We start from the raw sequence: 15,891 nt of genomic DNA, 5'->3' as shown, positions 1-15,891 counted from the left end.
ACTATCTGCTTTGCCATTGCCGATAGGGCAGAAACCAACAGATAGTCGTGTATAACTGGCACACCTTTGGTTGTCCCTCTGCCCAACCTGTGCATCTGCCATGGCTTCAGGTGAGAGGGTCCTGCTACGGTGACGGTGCTTTAAGTAACACGGAGCAGCTGCTTTGCTCAGATAGAATTACAAGAAGTGTTTACGAAAGTGTTACCGGAGCGCTGGGTTCCCACACTACGGACATGACCACTCACAACAAGCCTCTATTGATGCAAGTGTGGCACATGTAGATCCGTGCTGCTTTGCCAAAGTGCTGCTGGGGGTGCTGATTAGGAGGTTGTTGGGGGGGATGATGGGGGATGGGGAGGGGGCACTGGATGGGTGGGTGCTATTCTGGGAAGCAGGGTCTTCATCGCCCCGAGGTGCCAGGAAGAGCCAAGCTGTTTGTTTACTAAAGGGCTTCATTATCTGCATTAATATTGGCAGGGCCGCTGACGGCTTTTGCCAGGCTCAGGACAAAGTCATCTGAAAGGGCCCCGCATCCAATACGTACAGTGTAATGAAAATCCAATTTTGGACACCATCTCCCTTTCCGGGGGCCCAGGACAAGTGGCCCCTTTGCCCCCCCTCACCCCCCAGGTTGACTTCCCTGAATATTGGTGCCTTGGCCTCGCTGCCACCACAGCGGCATAACTATCAACCATTACTGGAAAACTGTGTGGGTGCGTGTGTGTGTGTGTGTGGCGTGCAGTGCACGACGTGTGCCTTTCCTATGTTACCAAGGGGTCGATTACATTAGATTACAGTTCATTTTCATAACTGCCTCTAGGAAGTCATGACTCTGTGTTTGCCTCTTTTGTCTCCCTCCCTCCGTCTTTCTTTCTTTCTCTCCCTTCCTCATTTACTTTCATCTCCCCCCCTCCATCACACCCTCTCTCTTTGTTTGTCAATCCCACACTGCCTCTCCCTTTCTGTTTCTCTTTTTTTTCCCATCTCTTCCTCCCTCCCTTTCTTTTTATCTCTCTTTATTAATCTCTCTCTCTCTCTCTCTCTCTCTCTCTCCCCCCATACCTCTCTTTCTCTCTCTCTCTCCCCCCATACCTCTCCTCTCTGTACTCCAATCTCTCCCTCCTCCTCCAGGCCTGTTGGTGGGCGTGATCCTGCGGTACGGCATCCCCTCCACCAGTTACCATCACAAGACGCCCCCCAGCTGCTCGTTAAAGCAGGGCCCCGTCAGCACCCTGCTGCTCAACGTCAGCGGCAAGTTCTTCGAGTACACGCTCAAGGGCGAGATCAACTCGCACGAGATCCACAACGTGGAGCAGAATGACATGCTGCGCAAGGTAGGCCAGCAGGATAGGATGGGCGTCAGACCTAGGCCCTATGAGCAGCTACCTGTCAAGTTGACCTACCAAGACATCACAACACGCTACACCAGTGCTCCTAGGAGTTATGGGTTTGGGTTTTGGCTAATTTAACAGCCTATTGGCAGCTCATCTCAAAGAAGCAGCCTATCTAGACAGAATGGGTTGCACATCAACTGTTTGAAAGAAATTCAACCACATTTCAGTTCAATTATACTGTACATGTTTTGTATAATTTTAACAGATACTAGTCTGCTCTACAAAGGTTAAGTGCAGTAACTACATATTTTGTCAGAACTGAGTTCAGACTCAAAGATGGTCTTCATTACACTTTTTTTATTGTGTGACAAAAATATTATGGCCCATGGTTTGTCCCGAATTAGAGATATTGCTATGTCAAATTTGCAGTAACTACTAAATCCAACCTAGTACCTAGACTTTGAAGGCATTTATGTCTTGTTTCAATGCTGGCATAGTTACTGCACTTTGCCTGTAAGTAGTAGGTCAGTAGTGTTAACAGTGTTTTTTTTCACTTTTGAGGCTTTGCCATCTGCATATTTGCAGTGTCATGCCTTAAGCTGAGCAGAGCAGACCACTGACTTCACTGCCTTATCTTATCTTCCAGGTAACCTTTGACCCTGAGGTGTTCTTCAACATTCTTCTGCCTCCGATCATTTTCCACGCAGGATACAGCCTTAAAAAGGTACTTTGTGGTGTACACAATGGTCCTGGTGGGAGTAGTAGACATTGATGAAGGTCTTGTGATTTTAAAAAAATACTCAAAGAATTTCAAATGGCGGACACGCTGCATGCTGCTACTCTCATCTACTCTCATGATTCTGATGAAGGTCTTACTGACCAAAACATCTGCTTTGAAAATGAATAAATTGTTTGGTTTGAGCCTTTTTGTAGCAGTGTTGCACTTTCCCACTCTCTAAAAGTGATTCCTCCTGAAACAGCTGCACATGCAAAGAATAACTTTTCAAGGTGTGCAGCCCCCCCCCCCCCCCCCCCCCCCCCCCTCCCCCCTTCTCTATCCTCTGGTGGGAGTAGTGACATGTATTCCATGATGTGTTTCTGCTTTTTAAGGTGATGATGTCATTGTTTATTCTTCGATGGTCAAATATGTCTAAGTACTGATTGACACGGGCAGTATTAATACATCCTTGCTATGAGCCCATGTACATATTATGCAGTGTAACAAGTTCAGGCAAATCTCCACCAGGGAAGACCCCGTGTCGTGCGTGCGTGCATGCGTGTGTGCGTGCGTGCTCTCCATACTGTGGTTTGGAGAGTGTTCATGAAGCATATAGTTTGGCTGCAGGTCAGGTGACATTGAGTTTTTTAGAGAGGAAATTCTCAACAGATATCTTGTACTTCCTTCCTTCCTTCGGGTACTGTAGTTTGTCGAACCCTTCCTTGGTGTCAGAAATCATAAAATGCTCTTTGTATTCCACATGTCTGCCACCAGTGTTGTGTTGTCATATTTCAGTTAAATGAATACATTATTCAAATGGGTCTGAAGATGCTCTGAAGACCCAGACTAATATCTAATAGTTGTAATATTTCTTGCTGAGCATGCTATTTATAGCTTGCGTATTCATTCAGTAGTCGTCTAGTGAATGAATGAGTGGTTGTATTATTACTACCACTCGTGACATCTTCCTCCAATAGCTTAGCACGCTGGACAATCTCCTTTATGATATAATAAGAGGGGCACTCGCACTTGGCAAAGCCTGTTATGTCACCCGATGCAATACTAGGGGGAGAAGATGGTGACTCACAGGAGTGACGTGAGGTGGAAGGGGGGTTGAGGTTGGGGGGTGGATTCGGTGGGCGCTCTGTTGTGCTGTGTGCTGGGTGAAATGCCACGTTTCACTACACAGGACGTGAACTGCCAACAGCCTTGACCCAGAGCGAATGCAAAAAAGCAGGGAAAGGAAGGCTGAGCTTTCAATCCCACTGAAGCGTGACATGTGAGGAGGAGCACTTTTCTGGTCAGCAAACAGGAAACTACTCAGGAGTAAAAAACCTGCTTAGTTTGTATTAGTTTCTCGCAAAACGAATTACATTACGATTGTCATGACCGTGAAATACCACGGAAATCTCTTAGTGATTCTCAAACTTTTTCGTGAGGAATCCCTTTTGGAACTAAGAATTGGTTCTATTAACCAAACAAGCGAAGACTGTAACTTGCCAATTTATGGAATTATGTTAACCGTTAACCTGTGGGTTTCTCATTTTTATGCAAAGTCCCTTTTGTCCACAACACCCCCAGCAGTTCTTCCGCGACCCCCAGTTTGGGAACCACTGAGCAAGACACCAACACCACCTCCACACAAACATGTGGTGGACACACTACAGCTTGCACTGTGTATTTATTTACATATGTCCAGCTGTTTGGTTCTGTGAGTTTGAGATGTGTGTAATGCAGTGATTGATGCCTGTGAAGTTCCTGAAGAAGCAAAATTAGAAGCAGACTTGTTGGCCCACTAGGCTCACACACGCAAGGAGACTTGGCTATGCTTCCGGCCATCAGGGTGCACGTCATTATAGTTATTTATACACATGTATGAATATTCATATTAATAATACATTATACATACTCATGCTATATTTGTACATTACAACATTGGCAATGTGCTGATTATTTAGAGAGACTATAAGGCAGACACTATGCAGCGTAAATCAAACACTTCTCCTGGCTGTGACAGAGCAGAATGTTCTGTTGTGTAACACACTCTCTCTCTCTCTCTCTTTTTGCTGAGTTCCATTCCTGTCTTTTTTCCCCCCCCTGGGTTGTTGTTTCTCAAGCCCGCCTTCCTGACTGTCTTCCAGCGGTGGGTGTCATAGGGGGTGAAGTAGATGTGTAGGGGAGGATACTTCTCCTCAGATCTCTCTCTCTCTCTCTCTCTCTCTCTCTCTCTCTCTCTCTCTCTCTCTCTATCTCTATCTCTATCTCTATCTCTATCTCTATCTCTATCTCTATCTCTATCTCTATCTCTATCTCTATCTCTATCTCTATCTCTATCTCTATCTCTATCTCTCTCTCTCTCTCTCTCTCTCTCTCTCTCTCTCTCTCTCTCTCTCTCTCTCTCTCTCTCTCTCTCTCTCAGCTGCATTCTCCTGTTGACACCCCGGCAGCTGTTAACCTACATCCCAGCAGATGTATGTCGGGCCGAGAAAAGTGGCAGCGATAGCCAGAGACACAGAGGCAGTTGCTGCACACAGAAGCTGGCAGACAAATGTCTATTTTTATCCGCTTGTTGGCACCAGCTTGTTGTCCTCTCTCTGTGATGTCAGACGGGCTCCTTGCGTCGTTCGCTCATCTGGCCCTCGGGCCCTTACAGAATTAGACTCCTCCATGTTTTTTTTCGTTGACTCTTTTTCCTGTGCAACTCAGTGGCCGACCCCCACTGCATGCATTGTTAAGCTTTAGCCTCACTGACTTTCACTTCTCATAGAATAGTGTTTCTCAACGGGGGGTCTGCAGACTCTAGGGGACGTTGGCAAGCCCCAGGGGGGCGTTGAGAAGGATTTAGCTAAGAGGGGACGGTGCTTAGTTGCTATTGGGGGGCATTAGTCAACTTTATTTTTTAATACTAAGAGGGGGCGTTGGAAGGCTGATGATGATGTTAAGAGGGCATTAGGAGGCTTATGATGAGGTCCAGGGGGTGTTTATTCAAAAGAGGTTGAAGGGTGTGCTGATTTGTCGCATAAAAACAATATCCTCTGCCATAATTAAAAAGAAAGGAAATGGTACATTTAAAATCTAATTTTCACTCAGTGGCCAACAACCCTGGCAGCATTTCGCCTTAGTCACTGGCTTTCACTTCTCCTTAAGTCATGGAGGAGGGGTTGTGCTGATATGATACGTGAAAACAATATCCTCTCCCATAATTAAAAAATAATGCACAACTAAAATCTTTGATAACATAACACTGTCAAAAACAATGCATTACACTCATGTGTGGCTGCTTTTGTTATTGGACTATAAAAATATGTCCTTTTGCTTGTGAATATGTAAGCTTGAGTTGCTTAAGTGCTGAGCAATCCTTAATCGTACCTTGGTTGTTATTGTTGTTGACAAAGTTGTATCTCACTCTTGTTCCTGTTTGTGTGGAGTCTGTCGGAGGGAGTGTTTGGTCTCACAACTGCACTGGGTGCTCTGAATCCGGGTGGACCAGTCAGCTGTACACCCGTCTTAAACACAACTCATTATTTGAGTGTTTGTGTGGCTCAGACAGCAGTGTGTTTATTTTAAGTACAGGGATGACGGAAGGGAGCCGTGTGAGGGTATCTGATTGGTGCGTGGCTTTGGCAATGCTGTGATGTCATGACTCAGCAGCTAGCTGCTCTGTTGGCCACTTGTGGGGCTGACAGGGACACAGATGCTAACAGTACACTCATGCTAACAACAGTAGCCAAAACCAGGACAAAGTCATCTGAAAGGGTCCCCTGACCGATACATACAATGTAATGAGGAACCAATTCTGGCCCCCCTTCCCTCTTTGGGCCAGATGCTAACCAATGCCATGACAGACAGTGGGGGGAGGAAGAGGAGAAGAGTGTGTGATAAACAGTGCAGGGGAGGATGGATGGATAGCAGGAGGAGATTGTGTTGTTATGACAACCTTGTTGTGTTACAGTGTAAGTCAGTTAGCGAGGGGAGTGATGCATTGTGGTGTGTGTGTGTGTGTGCGTGCGCGCCAAAATAACCAAAATGAGGTTGGCCTAGAAGCACTCCAGACCTGCAAATGAAAAATATTACATTTATTTTTTTGTCTAATTGTTATTGTGGATATTTTGAAGTGTAAATGTTTCTCTAAGTACTGCTGTAAACGAAGTACAACTCAATCTTGTTTATTGGATTTGAATAATTGGGAACTTTACAACTGGGTATTTCCCCTTAGTCGCCAGACTTTCAGAAATACCACAGCCGCCTCTTGACATCAAGTTACCACTTGCCACAAACCACCAGCTGTGGTTGAAGGTGTACGTTAGGCTACTGAAAATAAAGATGGCACATGAGCTTGCATGTGTGCAACACAAACATCTGCACATCTTTGTTCTTGTGTGCATATCTTTGTGCATGGTTAATGTTTTTGACTGTTTGTTTTCTGTACAGAGACATTTCTTCAGAAACCTTGGGTCCATCATAACATATGCATTCCTTGGGACGGCCATCTCCTGCTTTGTCATAGGGTGAGTTTACAATATCTGATATCATGCAGCTCAAAGACACTTATTAACAAGTCGGCTTACTAATACTATTATTGCAGCTATTATATTACTACTACTAATACTATTTCAATAAAATTATGTATAAGAAGACCTTCTGTATTTATATTTGCCTCACCAAGTCCTCTCATCTTCCCAGAAACCTGATGTACGGTGTGGTGAAGCTGATGCAGGCCATCGGACAGCTGACTGACAAGTTCTACTACACAGACTGCCTCTTCTTCGGAGCCGTCATCTCCGCCACTGACCCAGGTACTGCTGCACACTGAAAGCAGAGAATATGAGCACGTCAGTGGCACAGGTGCTGGACAAAACAAAATAACTGAAGTAAATAATTGCACTTGAAGAAAGACAAAGGTTCGAAATGTCGTGGCATTAAGCAACTGGGAGCATTAACAGTGTTGCGGACATTTGTTATTTACTGCTGTTCACCGCACACTCCCTTCTCGCTACTCCCTGGGAATTCCCATACCACCTTGTGTGCTTGCATGACCTGAATGACGGGATCAGAAACCCTGCCTGAAATTTTGGCTTGAGTTTGAAATTCCAACTGCTGAAAGGGGAAGTGTTTCTTTATAGACCCACCATATCAACACCAGATGCGAAACCAGCCTTCCATCAAGCTTTAGATTGTATTTGAAATCATTTAGATCAATCCCCTACGATAAAAGGAATAGATGGTGTCCAGACTATTATATAAGACTGTTATATATCTCACTTGTGTGATTATAGTCTGGCGATAGCCAGGCTTCCACTGACCCAGGCACTAAGGCACACTGCACACTCTTTACATCTTTACATACAGTATCTCTCTCTCTCTCTCTCTCTCTCTCTCTCTCTCTCTCTCTCTCTCTCTCTCTCTCTCTCTCTCTCTCTCTCTCTCTCTCTCTCTCTCTCTCTCTCTCTCTGTTTGTTTTCCAGTCACCGTGTTGGCCATCTTCAATGAGCTGCATGCAGATGCGGACCTGTATGCTCTGCTGTTTGGGGAGAGTGTCATGAACGATGCGGTGGCAATCGTCCTTTCCTCGTGAGTACCCTCTCCCTCTTTCTTTTCTCCTCTTTCACTCTGCCTCTCCCTTTTTCTTTTTCCAATCTCTCCCTCTCTCTCACTCTCCATTTCTCTCTTTTTACCTCCATCTGTGAGTGTGTCTCTCTCTCTCGCTCTCTCTCTCTCTCTCGGCCTCTGCTTGTCTCGTGTCCGCTCTTTTTTTCCCTTCCGGTCTCTCTCCTCCCTCCTCCCCCTTCCCTCTCTCTGCCCCCGTCTTCACCCACAACTCTGGGCACCACGTGCCTCCGGCTGCCACCTGGAGCTCTCCTCCCTGGTGCCATGCCAGGCAGCTCTCTGCCTCAGCAACCCCACCACAACCACCACCTCCACCTCCACCCTCACCCCCACCCTCACCACACGCCCAGCCTGCCCAACTCAGCTCATTGCAACTCAGCCTGAGGAAATTCCACACTGTGGTGTGGGGAGCAGCCGCGTGGATAGTCCAGTGACTGGATTCATCAGGCCAGCCGAGTCATCAGCACTGACTCATGGAGATCAGGCTCCCCCTGCAGGACACTACCTGCTAGTGCACAGTCAATGTTGATGTTCTGTACTGTCGGATAGTTTTATTGAGTTTTATTGAGTTTTATTGTTGTCATATTCAGTAAATGAGATGTAAATTATGTCTTTAAAACGGCACATAGTGCAATGTTTAATGTACAAGGAAAAACTGCTAAACAAATGTAATCTTATGTAAACCTATGTAGCAGCTGACTTGACTTACACTTGCTGTTGTGTCAGAAGGAGTTATAAAGTTGGCAATACTGTACAGTGGCATGGCACTAATTTGGATTAGGAAATGTTATGAAAAGCCTTTTTTTCCAAGCTTAATTATTGTTTACTTAGTTTAATGACGCTTCCATTTCGTAACTAAACTGAGCTCCACTCATCAACACTTTATTCCACCGTGGCTGCAGTAGAAGTTTTACAATGGCTTTGTTTTCAGTCATTTTGAATGTAATCCTCTGCTTGGAGTAATGTGAAAACACTAAAACCATAACGGTATGAGCACAGCACCACAACTGTCATCAGGTTGTGTGGCTGTCTAGTGCTTATATGCTAAAGCATTGTAGTGTATTTTTTGTAATCATAATTTACCTTTTTACTTGGAAAAACGTGAATCATGAATTACACGTGTGTTTGTACAAATGTGTGTGCGTGTGTGTGTGTATGTGTGTGTTTCAGATCAATTGTGGCCTACCAACCGAGTGGCGCTAACACGCATACCTTTGATGCGGCGGCGTTCTTCAAGTCGGTGGGGGTTTTCCTGGGGATCTTCAGCGGTTCCTTTGCCATGGGTGCCGTCACTGGGGTGGGCACTGCACTCATATCCTTTCACTCGACTAAAGTGAAGTGTAATGGCATTAAAAATGAATTTGTGTACACAGAATGCTGAAGGGCATCTATAGTACGTCATCTTCCGTAGAAGTTATGTTGACATCGGGGTTTCACTAAAACTGAGAAGAAAGAGGACATTTATATGTGTATTTGTTCATTTAATATCATGTGATTTTGTCCAAGGATTAGCAATGGGAAATAATTACACATTTAAAAACTTTCAAACTTTTCCACTCCACTCCTCCTCCTCCTACTACTGCTATAGTGTAATTTATTCACAAATGGGTCAGTTGTCCTAGGCCCAGGGAGAGGTGGGCCAATAATTGGGTCCTCATCACACTGGATGTCTGAAGAAGTGGGGGGCTTTTCAAATGACTTTGTCCTGGGCCTGGCCAAAGCTGTCAGCGGCCCTGGTCTCAGCCCTTAAAATAAGGAAGTCTGAGTTGTGGTGAAGCTCACAATTTCAGTTCCTCGCCTGATTTCTACCATAAAGGGAAGTGTGACTTTGGCACAGCAGTCAAGTGACCTGCACCCTGTCCTACCTACAGGGGTGGAACCATTGCACACAGGGAACCCAGGGCAAAACACTTATAGGGCCCTATAAAGCCTGCCAAGGTCATAATGGGGCCCCCACCACCAATACAGGAGAGCCCTTAGCCCAGGGGCAAATGGCCCACTTACCCTCCTTATAGCTCCGCCCCTGCCTACATACGGTATATGGCTGTTAAATATGAGGTTAAAACCAAGACGGTGATAATAGGACACGATAACGGCTGAGCAGTGTTCAGACTTTCACTTGTGTCACCTGAAGTGACTGCGGTGTCCGCCAGACACCTGACACTAAAGTGGGCTACTGTCTACTTCTGTAGTTGCCAAACAATGTCTGTGAGACTGACAATGGGCTACTCTAGTTTCGAAGCTCGTGTTTGAGAATGGTAACTACAATGGCACTGAAATATTTCTGGTTTGGTGAAGTGAAACGAACAAAACAAATTCTACACGCTCAAAAGTCAGATAAGGGCAGGGTGAAAAGCAGAAGGAAAGCTAATCGGATTGAACTGTCACCTAGTGCAGGTGGTAGACTCAAAACCATCTGAAATATACTGCAGCCAGACAGTGCAGCTGTATTAAAACAGGTCTAAATAGTCTACAAGTTCTACAGCAGTTCTAGGTTCTAGTTCAAAAGTACTAGTTATTAGGTGATTTTTACTTAACTTGATTGATTAGATGTTTTTACTTGAAACTAGAAAAGTAAGCTTGCTAGGATTTCTTATTTTGCTGTGATGATTTTGTACTAGACCTGGCCAAAGTTGTGAGGAGGCTTGGCTGTAGTGCTCCATTGAATGCTGGTAACAGCAGTGTTGTTGTCCGGCCTGGGTGATGTGTTTACATGTGTTAAATATTCATAAAGGTTGGAGCAGGCCTCACCCAAACAGATTTGTCTTTTTTTTAGGGTGCTGACCAAAATAATGTTAAGTAAAAAGCACCATGCTTCAACTTTTTTATTATTACACAGACTTTGGTGTTCTGCCTTGCATGCTGCAACTTTTTCATACTTTTTTCTGTGCTAAATATTGTATGGGTTGGGGCTTTGAGTCTGTGCTGTATGAGGCCTTGACCTGGGCGTCACGTCACCAAGTTCACCAAGCTGCACTGCTTCCCTCTGCTGGAGACCGCCCTCTTCTTCCTCATGTCCTGGAGCACCTTCCTGCTCGCTGAGGCCTGCGGATTTACAGGTTTGTGGATGATTGTGTGTGCAAGTTTGTGTTTACGTTTGCGTGTGTGTCTGCATCTGGTCTATTATTAGTACTACACACCCTTTTTAGCGTTTACTTCGCAAACAAAGCTTATGTACTGTAGAATTGTAGAGAACTGGCCTTCCCACACAATTCAGCAGAATTACTGTACCGGTATACATAAGCACTTTCAATTCATATTCTCTCTCTCTCTCTCTCTCTCTCTCTCTCTCTCTCTCTCTCTCTCTCTCTCTCTCTCTCTCTCTCTCTCTCTCTCTCTGTCTCTCTCTCTCTCTCTCTCTCTCGGCCTCTGCTTGTCTCGTGTCCGCACTTTTTTTTCCCCTTCCGGTCTCTCTCCTCCCTCCTACCCCCTCCCCCCCCCCCTTCCCTCTCTCTCTCTCTCCCCTTCCCAGGTGTGGTAGCTGTGCTCTTCTGTGGGATCACCCAGGCCCATTACACTCACAACAACCTGTCCGAAGAGTCAACCAAACGCACTAAACAGGTGACACACACACACACACACACACACACACACACACACACACACACACACACACACACACACACACACACACACACACACACACACACACACACACAGACTTAGTGAGGCCAGCCCGTCCCATCCCTGTCCTGCTCCTGTAAAAAGCTCCTCTCCAGCCTCCAGCCCACACACCCGCTGCTCACTCTGCAGGAAAAAGACCTGTGACAGATGGCCTCCTAATCAGCCCCCGGTGACCCTAATCAGGGACAAGTTAGGACGCTGGGTGGTGCTGTTACAAGGACTGCCAGCAGGGGGTGACAGAGCGCAAGGGATTATCAACATGACTTGGAACCATAGGAAAGACTGCTGTTTGTAAACACGCCTATTCAGTCATAGGAGGCAGGGGCAGATGACTGAAAAAACAGAAAGGAAGAAAACTGAATAAATAACCAAACAAACAAACGCATAGTATATCATAAAACTGATAACCAACACAGAGCATACCAACATAATTGTACTGTTTGTTGACACTGATATCCATGTATTTTATATTCCAGTACTTGCGTGAAAGTAGCTTGCCGGTATTTGCTACTGTATGTGTGATATGTAGATATGTAAGATATGTGCAGGTCCTTGTAGCGCATTGAGTTTTAGTTGTATCAAATATACTTGCAATATACAAGGTCTTCACTCTTGAAAGTGGAGCAGTTGAAAGGAGTTGAAAGTGTCCGTTGCTCATAAGCAGTCACTGTCGGGGGTGGGCCGTCTGGCCCCCGCACCCTGCAGTGAGCTCTAAGTGCATTTCTTATCACAAGTGTTGGGGTGTGATTGACACCAAAGGGTAATTATGACACTGTGTGTGGATGTGTATGTGTGTGGTGGCTTCAATTATCAAAAGCTTCACTCCTTGCCCGTGATGAAATTACTAAAGAGATTAAGACATGTGGGGGATGTAGAGCTGGCTCTCCAGTATATGCCTTAATATTGTGGAAACTGCTGTATGGTACACTGAGGCTCTAGACTGTTTAATGCACTCAAAATTAAACTCATAACATTTAAGCACAATATTCTAATTCATGTAATTCATGACATTGGATTAATGACCAGCATATGAACGTGCTGTATATATTCTCTAAACGGACATATTTTCCTTATCTGATGTCACTTACATTAATATGTATTTTAGTTATAATTATTTGTATTACTTATGTTAATCCTGCATCTTGTTGATGTTTGTCATGTGTTCCATGTCTGCTGTTTGAGGTGCTCCACTCATATTTTTTTTTATAAAAAGATCTTTAACGGTACACTGTTTTGGATGGGTGTTCAGAGTAGGTATTGCAACTATGCTGCTCATTGAAACTATGCTGCCTATTGCCAAATTAGATCTTTTTATGAAGATTTACTTAATGATAAACACATTTCACGAATGTCTCTAATGTTGATATTTGTCTCTTGTGTCCCTGGTCAGTTGTTTGTGTTGCTCCACTTCTATTGCTGTATTTAATATCTCTAATGTTGACATTTGTCTTGTGTGGCAGCTGTTTGAGGTGCTTCACTTCCTGGCAGAGAACTTTATCTTCTCCTACATGGGTCTGGCCCTCTTCACCTTCCAGAACCACATCTTCAGCCCCATCTTCATCCTCGGCGCTTTTGTATCCTTCACATCTTAAAAGTTCATCTAAGTTTACATTAGTTTGGTTAGGTGTTAAATTGGGTTAAGGTAGTGGGTGTTGTTTTGAATGTTTTTTTGTTTCCGTTTTTGTTGTTTTAAGTTTTGTTTTTGTTTGTTTCTACAGCACTTTGCTCAACTTTATAAATACATTGACGTTGGCATTGACTTCAGCCTTGTCTGAGTGTGGTGTCATGCCTTGCTTAAGTGGCCGTAACGGCAACTGTTTATTTTTAGCACTAAAATTGTATAACATGATTCCGTATGGTGCCCATTAGAGTTAATGGAAGGCATGTGATCGTTGACACACATTATGTACAGTACATTATGGGCCAAAAAAAGTCTTGATGGAACACTTCAAATGTTTGTCCATCTTCCGTCGTTTCAAGTTAGTTTAAAGGAGGAGCATGTCATTTGTATTTCTGGTAGCCTTGTTGTTGGGGAGATGTTGATATTATCTTTTCTAAAGAAGTATGTCTGTATCCTCAAGAGGAAGTGATGGCTCTCTTGGCTTCATTTTTGCACATTTTAAATGGTAACTCGATAATTCACTTTCACTCAGTTTCTGCCAGAGTAGTTGATGATCTTCTGCTGCCTATTATAAAATCGTTAGAAAAACTGGACAACTCTACAACCAGGGCTCTAAATTAACTTTTTCCACCACCAGCCAATTTGGCTAGTAGACATTTTTTCTTACTAGCCAAATGGAAGGTCAACTAGCCATTTTTTTTATCTCACCAAAATAAACCATGCGTTAATTATGTTGCTTTTAATTATTCCATTAAACTATATCCTCAACACAGATAAACAATATAAACATTATACTCAACATATTTCACTGTTCAGTTTATTCTATAATTATTTAGTAATTATTTTTATTACCTGCATTTTCATTATATTTTATTCAATTTCCTCTGAAAACAGTGAATTGCATCACACATGCCTCTCACATACCAGACCTACATGCAGTATAGGCCTACACCTCACACAAAAACAGCATGCCTTCAACACACATGTTGCACACATACCAGACTTTCAACATACACTAGCCAAACACACACAACCGAACACTACAAAACCTCATATCCCCCACACAGTATCACTTAAACTTCACACACAGTAGGCCAAATGCCATGGACAATGCACAGAAGAGAGGGGAGAAGAGGAGGACACACACACACACACACACACACACACACACACACACACACACACACACACACACACAGCCAACTCAGTGCGATGTGCATGATGTCTGCATTGTGTGTTTCTTTATGCTGCTGCTGCTGCTGCTTCACACCTTTAGGTTCCTGCAGGATTAATACTGGCTTCACTCTAATATCATGCGCTTGGAATGACAATAATTAGGCCACGCTATGTCTAAACTAGTAGACATCCAATAACATCACGGAGACCACCAGCTTTTACTTTGCTACTTTCATAGCGTCGCTAGTTTTTTGTTACCGTTTTTTTTTTCACTTACTCGTTCATCCATGTCAAACTCGTGCATGGTCTTTCCGATGGCGTGGGCATTATTAGGAAACGACAACTCCATCGTAGGTAGTTGCGAGGACCTCGCAAATATCAGACGACTTCTGACAGCAGGGCTACACGGTTTTGACGGACAGCTGTCCTGCTCCTCTGCCCACGCCGTTTTCGCTCCACCACCACCACTCCATTTCAGCGTCACTACAGTTGCAAGTTGCATTCACCGACACATAACCTTGCTCTAACCACTGCCACATTCTTTTTCACCCGTCCAAAACCTACAAAACCGAAGTAATCCGCGCTAGTCCGCTCATTGAAAATATTTGATCAACAGTAGTTCCAGCGCGGGCATCTAACACGCAGCCAATGAATGTGAAGCTGCGTTATTGTGATTAACGGCCAGCCAATGGGTGTGGGCTACATCATGACGGTAGGCCTAATGTTTATGGGTAATGTAGGCGCCGTTTTACGTTCATCAGACGGCAGTCAGCCACAGATCTGTGCTGGCAGCTGTTTGACGTTCGGGCGCGCGCTAGAGTCTACCGGCCAAATTGGCTAGTGGATGATTTTTTCTACTAGCCAAAATGGATTTTCACCCGCATTTGGCGTGTTGGCGTGCGTTAATTTAGAGCCCTGTGCACAACACGGGGATGGGGGAGGGAGTTGGTAGAAGATCACCAGCCCTATACTGCAGAACCTAAGAATGTGAATTTCACATTTAGTATTTGACTATAAATTGACACTTTTGTTTTGACACACAATGGTAGTGGCAGTGAAATGTGCCACTAGACCAAACCTACACCACAAGAAGAACGTTAATCAGTTTAAAACAGTCATCAGTGTCTGTCGCTAATTTGACTGCTTAAACTAGCCTATATATGTAGTAAATGAGGGCGAGTACATGTGCAGAGAATGAGAGGCTAGCAATTCAGCGGTGTATAGTGTATCAGTTGTAAGTTAGCTAGCTGGCGTACAGTGCATCAGTAATAAGTTGGCTAGCTTGTGTACAGTGTATCAGTACTCAGTAGTAAGTTAGTGGCTAGCTGGTTCCCCTGTGCTGTGCTGTGCGTGTGTGTATTTGGGTGGGGGGTTATTTTGGGTTCCATGTGACTGGCATGTTTCCTTCCTGAACTGCATCCTGGTGTGCAGCTGGCCATCTTCATTGGCCGAGCCTCCAACATCTACCCGTTGTCGTTCCTGCTCAACCTTGGCCGCCGCCACAAGATCAGCGGAAACTTCCAGCACATGATGATGTTTGCAGGTAATGCAACGTGACGTCTCCAATCACCGCTCTGATTTGTATGGTTGTGTGTGTGTGTGTGCACGCCCTTCTGCCCTGGCATTTCGTGCGTGCGTGCGTGCGTGTGTGTGTGCATGCGTGTGTGCACATGTGTGAAGGTGTCTGTCGGTCTGTCTTTGTCTTTACAAGCAAATGTCTCACCAATTGAACTTGCGTGTTTCTGCCCAATGGGCTTACAGAAAGCCTTGTAAGCAGTGTCAAAAAGGACAAGAGGTTATATTCAAGCCAT

The 15,891-nt window shown here is 44.7% G+C and overlaps 1 protein-coding gene across 2 annotated transcripts in view; it reads left to right on the top strand.

The window, feature by feature from the left end:
- Positions 1-15,891, top strand: part of slc9a7 (solute carrier family 9 member 7) — a 78,421-nt gene that overhangs the window by 13,066 nt on the left and 49,464 nt on the right. For both annotated transcript variants that reach the window (XM_063201529.1, XM_063201530.1), the window contains exons 2-11: positions 1,132-1,334; positions 1,981-2,058; positions 6,484-6,560; positions 6,736-6,848; positions 7,518-7,623; positions 8,830-8,971; positions 10,613-10,718; positions 11,132-11,220; positions 12,744-12,857; positions 15,512-15,623. In XM_063201529.1, the coding sequence (XP_063057599.1) occupies positions 1,132-1,334; positions 1,981-2,058; positions 6,484-6,560; positions 6,736-6,848; positions 7,518-7,623; positions 8,830-8,971; positions 10,613-10,718; positions 11,132-11,220; positions 12,744-12,857; positions 15,512-15,623 (1,140 nt within the window). The remainder of the gene's footprint in view (positions 1-1,131; positions 1,335-1,980; positions 2,059-6,483; positions 6,561-6,735; positions 6,849-7,517; positions 7,624-8,829; positions 8,972-10,612; positions 10,719-11,131; positions 11,221-12,743; positions 12,858-15,511; positions 15,624-15,891) is intronic.

The sequence above is a fragment of the Engraulis encrasicolus genome, chromosome 6, assembly GCF_034702125.1.
Source record: "Engraulis encrasicolus isolate BLACKSEA-1 chromosome 6, IST_EnEncr_1.0, whole genome shotgun sequence".
In the NCBI taxonomy this organism is placed as follows: Eukaryota; Metazoa; Chordata; class Actinopteri; order Clupeiformes; family Engraulidae; genus Engraulis; species Engraulis encrasicolus.
The sequence above is the reverse complement of the archived record's forward strand: the minus strand, read 5'-3'. Positions and strand labels throughout refer to the sequence as shown.